The 7,627-nt window shown below is 46.8% G+C and overlaps 1 protein-coding gene across 1 annotated transcript; it reads right to left on the bottom strand.

The window, feature by feature from the left end:
- Positions 1-346: 346 nt before the first annotated feature.
- Positions 347-1,168, bottom strand: Olig3 (oligodendrocyte transcription factor 3). Its single transcript, XM_057763230.1, has one exon. It carries the CDS (start codon positions 1,166-1,168, stop codon positions 347-349), a length of 822 nt encoding a protein of 273 aa, XP_057619213.1.
- Between the last annotated feature and the right edge of the window lie 6,459 nt (positions 1,169-7,627).

Genomic DNA, 7,627 nt, shown 5'->3' with positions numbered 1-7,627 from the left:
TTTTAACTCCACCAATCCCGTTTTTAAACAACAAATGCAGTTTTGACAAGAGCATATGGCAGTGAGAAATACTGGCGTTGCATGAGGAAAAAAAGCATGCATGCAAAACACGACGTCGGGTTCCAGGCCCCGTTCGCTAACACCTAGACGACGTCCCAGTTTGGTTTTGGTACGCCCCGCTGGGGTGGTCAAGTAGGATCTGGATCTCTGGGGCCCCTGGAGAGGCCTCGGAGCCCGGCGCCCCACCCTCCCTCAGGCCGGGCAGTCTCCCCCTTCCCTCCCGGTCCTGCACCGCGATCCCTGCCTCAGCTCTCCCCTTCTCCTTCAGGCCAGACAGGCCCGCAGCTCACTTGAGTAAGTCCTTGGACTCGGCGGACAGCCGGGCCATGTTGGCGGAGGAGAGGGCGGACAGGTGCGGCGGCGGCGGCATCTGGCAGATGGTACAGGGGCAAGGCAGCCCCGCCCAATGCTGGAAGCCACTGCCCAGCTGCAGCGCTGGCGGTGTGGAGGGCGCCTTGAGCAGCGAGTGGGGAGGTCGGATGGTGCCAATGGCCGGCAGGGAGGCTGCGGACAGAGGGGACGTGGCGTTGCTGGACGAGAGCGCGCCGCCCAGGATGGGGTGCACCGGGTGCACGGCGTTCGCTGCGTGCGCCGGGTGGCCGGCCGAGTGCCCCACAGTACCGCAGTGAAAGGCCGAGTGATGACCCCCGTAGATCTCGCCAACCAACCTCTTCATCTCCTCCAGGGAGCTGGTGAGCATGAGGATGTAGTTTCTGGCTAGTAGCAGAGTGGCGATCTTGGAGAGCTTGCGCACCGAGGGCCCGTGCGCATAGGGCATGACCTCGCGCAGACCGTCCATGGCGAGGTTCAGGTCGTGCATCCTCTTGCGCTCGCGTCCGTTGATCTTCAGCCGCAACTGCTGAAGATCCTGCTCTGACAGCTGCTTCTTGATTTTGTACTTGCTGCTTTCTCCTGCGGCCTTGGCGCCCGCTCGCGAGAGGCTTTCCCCAGGCATCTTCTGCACCATATCGCCCTGTGTGGATGAGACCGAGTTGAGACGGCTCTCCTGGTGGTGGTGATGGTGGCGGTGGTGATGGTCTCTTAGGTACATCTCATCCATGTCTGGAGATGACGCTCTGCTGGAGACAGAGCTCGAATCAGAATTCATTTTATTACAGGAGATGCAGCCTTATGGTTGAGGAAGCTTTAGGCGGGAAATTAAAGGGAACCTTGAATTAAAAAAAAAAATTGGAAGGTCCAGCAACCCACTTCTCAGTTATAAGATGAGAGAAGAACAGTCGGGGAACTGCCTTGCTCCGCCTCTCCCCCTCCCCGCTCTTCTCGTTATCTCCCTCTCCGGTTTAGCTGTTTCCTGCACAGCTCGTCGGTGTGTGCCTGAAGTAACCTCTTGCAGTAGAAGAGTGGCTTTTATAGAGCTGCAGCGGAGAAAAGAGACAAAAGGAGCCCTCCTATCTATCCTGGGCTGGTTAAGATGACGTGCCATCATTCAGGGCGGTGCGCTTTGCTGTCCCAGTTAGCAAGGATTCCTATTCATATTCATTGTGGGGCCCGCCCTGGGACACCTCTGCTTGGAACTGCAAGGAGCCCCCAGGCACAAAACCCTTTGAGTGACACACTCACCGCTGCCACTCAGGACTTCTTGTTTTTGTTTTTGTTTTTTTAACTTTCTTCCATCCCACTCCCTTTGCTCCATTCTTTTTCTAACCAAATTTTACATTTAAAATGAAGGACAGGAATAGAAGTTGGCCGGATAATTGGCCCAGGTTGGTTTTGTTTTGTTTTTAATTTGAAGAGAGGATTTGAGTTGTTCCCTAGTTTAAGGAAATAAGAACAAAAACAGGTCTCAAAAAAACTGCGAGGGACAGAGTAGGCAAAACAGCGCGGGTTCAACCAGGGGGACCGAGAGGTGGAGGTTTCAAACTGTTAGTTTTTGCTTCATTTGTGCGTTTCTCCCTAAACACCAACAGTCAGTTGTTTTTGTTTATTTGACCTTTCTGGTGTGATTTCAAAGACATGTGCCTATTTGACTACAGATTTTGCCTGTAATACTACTGGGAGAAAGAAACCCCTCACTTTCTATGTTTCCTTTTACTTTAAAAAGAAAATAATTGGAATAAGTTCTCCTTTGTACATTTCTTTAACTTCTTAGCTATAGAACGAAGGGAAGAGGAACAGCAGCATGAAAATCAATCGAGGAAGAAAACCTAGGAAGGAAAGGGAGTGAAGAAAACTGGGAGAGAGTTAGGTATTGGAACACTTCTCAAAATCTCAATACAGACCTTAAGGGCCAAGATTCCTGGATCCTGCTGCTTGCACACAGTTGGAGCAGCAGGCCGTCTTTGCCTCAAATTCCACTGTGTGTGTGTTGGGGTGGAATGAGGGGGTCTTTGACTGCTAGGCGAATGCTGAGAGCATCCAGAGCTCTCAGAGCTAGATCACCTGGAGCTGCCCTGTGATAGCGGGCTGGGGTAGAGCGGAGCGGTATTTGAGGGTCAAATAAAAAGTGATCTTGAATGTGTGTGTGTGTGTGCATGAGTGTGTGTGTGTGTGTGTGTGTGTGTGAGAGAGAGAGAGAGAGAGAGAGAGAGCGACAGAGGGAGAGAGAGAGAGACTGTATGTGTATTCTGTGTCAGTTTCTATGTGTCTGTGTAACCACAGGACCTGGAGATCTTTTGTATGAGCGCTTGGTACAAAGTGGTGGCTTCTGAGTATAAATAAGAGGCTGATAATTTGCTGTGTTCGATGTGAGTGAGAGCATAAATGGGCGCAGACTCCCCCATTCTTCTTTGCTGTTTTTGTCAGTTAAGAATTACTCTGTAGTGAGAGAGGCAGGAATACAGAAATCTCTAGAAAGATAGGAGTCTTGGGCAGTGGTGGCTTCTAGAAGCAGCTGGCACTTTTTGCTCCCGGCTTAGAAATGCCATGAATAAAAGCTAGGTTAAGGCAGTGTGTGTAGAAAGTGAGAGACTCACTTAAACACTGGAACCTCCGGCTGACGTTGCTTGCCTTGGAGTCACTGGGAAAACCAGAATAGAAATCCTACCAAAGCAAATCAGGAAGTCAGCAGGGGGTACCGCCAGGTCTGCAGTTAGTCCGGGCTGAGGGGTTGTGCCTACTGACACACACCATCTTTGGTGAGGTGAGACTCGCCACAGCTCCCTATCAGCGGGATGCAGACTGGACCGACCCTGGAGGGAATGTTTTCCCACACTGGCCTGATTTCTCTCTTGTAAAAGAAATAAAATGGTCAACAGTCCCTCATCAAGGACAGGGCTCTAATTCCCTGGAAGAATGTACCCAAGAGTCTTCCATTGCTTACATTTCCATGGAAGAAAAGTTCCTTAAAACGAAGAACCTAAGAGTTTTCATGTTGGATAGAAAAATAAATGTCCCAAAGCATTTTTAATGGCTCAGAGAAAGGAAAACACTAAGTCTCCCGACTGGTCCGCTCTACCTGCGGTTTAATAGTGAAGTGATTGCCCCACAACGTGGTTCCAGGTAGCAGACCCTAACCCAGGAAGTAGCACAGGACAGTTGGAAGACTTGCTTCTCAGCTGTAGATCAAAGGGCAGAGAGGGGTCAGAGAGTGTTCCTGGAAGAAAAGCCATTTCCAAGCCCTAGTACACCCTGTCTGTTTCTGCTATCCCAGGAACTTCTATGCTAACTTTGAGTATTCATGTCCTCTGCCCAGTTGTCTTGCCTAAACTGAAAACACTATGCTAGGTATTTCGTTTCGGAGAAGCAAAATCTAGCTAGATTACAAGAGTGTTGGATGAAAGAATAAAAAATAAATAGGCAGATGTCTAAAGCGCATTAACTTTTTAAAGGTTCTAATTGTATCAGTAGACAATGAAAAATAAAGTTCCTTAATGCCCCTATGTGAGTCAAGAAGGTCAGGGAATAAAACAGGGGAGAAATCAATAACTTTCCAGACCTGGTTCCAGGAATCTGAACCAAAAACAGGGACCATGCAGGAGTGGACACTTGGGGGTGGGGGTTGCAAAGGGCCGTTGTGGACATTGCCGAGACACACACACACGCGCGCGCGCGGGGCGGGGGAGGCAGGATATTTAGCTCCTGTAACCTCAAGGTGCCTGAAGTGAACCTGGCGGTGGGGATGGGAATCTCAGGTGTTTGGCTTGGAGCTTAATGCCAGATGCAATGCCTTGGCTTTCGCTAAGTGAAGGTACGGTGGAACATTGGACTAGGTTAAACACTTAAGGTGAGCTCAGGCTTTTAGGCACTTCCAGGTTGGCTACTCTCCCCTTTTCCTTCTTTCTGAGGGGTTACCAGCTAGGAGAGAATGCCTGACTAAAGATGCCACCACTTCGCTCACCGTAAAATGGACCGATACTCGCTTGGGTCCAAAAAGCGGAGGCTCTGCTGGCGACTGGTCTCAGACCTGGATTGCTTTTAGATCTTGAGAGTTCACGGGCATTCGCCGCTCAAACTCTGCGCGGAGCAGACGTCCTTAATACGGGAGCAAGTTCCGACACTCTGAACCAACAATGTACAGATTTCAGTGTTGCCACCCATCCGTCGTCCACTCGGTCTGTGCCTAAAGGAGACAGTAAGAGAAACACTGTTGGGATAAAGCTACCGCACCCTCACTCAGAGAAAACTGGGGATCTGCGCAATGACCTTGGCCCTGGTCATGGGCGGATTCAGAGGGCTAGAGTAAGCAAGAAGAGCGAGTTTGCGGGATAGAGGCAGCGGTAATCCAGTGGGGACTAGCTCTCTAGGGTTTACCCTGGTCGCCCTAGCGGCAGTTAAGGGCTGAAGTTCCTGGACCAGTGTGTGCCTCTTGCAACAGGTGCCTCCCAAGGCTTACGGATCCTGGCGACACTCTAGCCCGTGCTGCCTTTGGGTAGGGCTGTGAGTTGCCGAGCCTTCCTACTTCTGAAAGCAGTGGACTGGCCCGGGGACTGTCTGTCAAGAATTTCCCAGAGGTCCCTGGGTAGTTAGTGTGCACAGCATCAGCTCGGCAGCTTCGGGTTGGGTGGCTCCGAGTCCCTAGCGACTGAGAGCTCCAGGGGATGTTCTTCTCTGCCCAATGCCTCCCCCTGGTTCCCACGATTGCCAAGGACTGTTCCTTACCAGATACCCAGCGCGTGTCTCCTGGTGCCTGATGCCCGCCGCTCGTAGCTCCAGCAACTGAGTTCGTCTCCAGCATCTGTCGTCTCAGCCCGAGGCTGCTGAGATTTTGCCTGAGCAGCGAACCCTCACCCCTGCCCTCACCCCCTGCCAGAGTCCTGTTGCGAACGAGGCCAGAGCTGACGAGGGGCAGGTCGATCAGCCACTAGAGTCCAGGAGCTATTTCTCACCAAACTGCAAACTTAACCACCAGAAACTTCGGGTGAGATCGAAAGGCAAAAGATCTTTCCAAAACAAAACGAATGAAACGGGAGACCTAAATATTTCTAATGTGCCCTTCTCCAGAAAGCGGGAACAATCTAAAAATTAACTAAAAGCACGAAAGGACTTCTCAGGGAGTGTTTTCTTCAGCCCAGTGAAGCAGTAACTTCACTGTAGTGCCTGGGAGTGGGGTGGGGGTATTACCCGGACTACAAGATCAATTAATTAAAAAGTTTAACACATTAAAATCATCAACATAAACCACACTCGAGAAGGCGTGATCTCTTCTAGTCGCCACAGTATCCAAGGAGATGGAATACCAAAACCAGAGCCTCGGCATCTCTGTGCAGAAATACTTGCATCAAATCCCAGCAATCCCAGCGAAGTTTCTAGGGTCCCCGTGGATGCTTCTGGACACAACGACTGGAACTGATCGACTTCCTGAGTTTCTGCACATTTTACACTAAGTTCTGAAAGCGTGCTGATTTCGGTTCATCTGGCTTAAAATCTGATTATTACCCTGGGGTAATAGCAGCCGCCAAAAGAGCAAACTTTTGTGATGCAATAGTAACTAATTGCCCTTTGACATGTTGAGTGTGGAATAGGGCAAAACGATAGGACGCTCATGATGTCAGCGTATTGTGTTGTTAATATATAGCTACTACTAGAAGTTTGATTTTAATGATGCAGAAGCAGCAGTCCTGGCTAGAACTTTTAGAGTGAACCAAGTTGTTTAAAGATGTCTGAAGTCCAAGGAGCTAGAAACTTGCGAGTTTTGTTTATAGGGTTTTGTTCAACTAGTGAGCACATGCGATTTTTTTTCCTTTCCTTTTTTCTTTCTGGTTGACATCTGGTCGACGGTCACTACCTCAACCGAGTTCTGCCCCTGTAGAAAGCACAAAACATGGAAAATATTGCTTCCTCATGATCGGAAAGTGTAGGTTGATTTAAACACTACTGATGATCAATCATGTAAATTGATGAGCTCTATTAAAATTTGCATATCTACACACATTCTTGGCATGCTCCCTGACCCTTTGGATTTGCAGCTCTATTAATACTAATATTTTAAGAATCAGTAGCAGATGAGACGCTAATAGTATCTTATTGTTGTTAATGCACTTCTTTTGCAAATTAATTTTTAAAGTCGCTATGTAAGTTCTGATACCTTGACGGAAATAACTCAGAAGACTGACTTCTGCTTTTTGGGTTTGAAGATTAATGAATTATGTTCTTGGTATATTCGATTATATAGTTTAGTTAAACATGTGCTTTGAAATTCTTTGCTGAAGTGTTTAAGAAATTTAGTTTTGTATGAGAGGTTGTTTTCTTATGCATTATGTGTATTTTTCATTTGTGTTTGGTGATATTTATTCCTATGCACAAAAGCTATACATCACAAATAAAAAACACAACATCTGGGTGTCCTGGCACACACCTGCAAACCCAGCACTTCAGAGACAGAGGCAGGAGGATTGCCACAAGTTTGATGCCAGCCTGGTCTGCATCACAAATTACAGGCTATTCGAAGCTACATAAAAAGACTCCGTCTCAAAAAAAAAAAAAATCCAAACAGAAAAATGAAATATCTCAGACAACTGGAGAAACAAGAAAGAAAAATCAGGGCATATAAAAAGAGAATAAAATGTGTTTACATTTATCACAATATATTGCTTTAGCCTTATGACAGCCACTCATATTTTTAAAAATCTATAATTCCCACACATATTTACATAAGATCAAATACATTTCAAATTTTGCTTGAATGTTTGAAGCCCCCGACTTTGAAACTATTTCTCAGATGCTTGCTTATAAAGACAAGAGGAAGCTCTGACACACATTAATAAGCACGGTGGTTTTGGTGTGTTTTTGCATTGGTTTAACTCTTACCAAATAGAAATTTATGAATATTTTAAGAAAATTATAATTTAGGATTCTTCCACTGAATCTTGAAAAGTTAAAATGACAATTTTCAAAATTCAAAATTTCAAGGTTTGTGCTCAGACCTGACAAATCCTGTTTTATCATTTATTTCATAAATAAAAATATAATTTATGTCCCTTTCTCATGAGCTCATTGAGTATTTTCTATCTATAGATGGTTTTGCTTGCATAATGCCAGCATTCAGAATGAAATGTACATAAATTAAAATTATTAATTGCAATATTAGCTGGATTTTCATTTTTAAATTTATGCTGTATTAGAAGATATAACAGAATTGAAGTTCTTAGCTATGTAATTCAGGTTTCAT

The sequence above is a fragment of the Chionomys nivalis genome, chromosome 2, assembly GCF_950005125.1.
Source record: "Chionomys nivalis chromosome 2, mChiNiv1.1, whole genome shotgun sequence".
Classification (NCBI taxonomy): Eukaryota; Metazoa; Chordata; class Mammalia; order Rodentia; family Cricetidae; genus Chionomys; species Chionomys nivalis.
The sequence above is the reverse complement of the archived record's forward strand: the minus strand, read 5'-3'. Positions and strand labels throughout refer to the sequence as shown.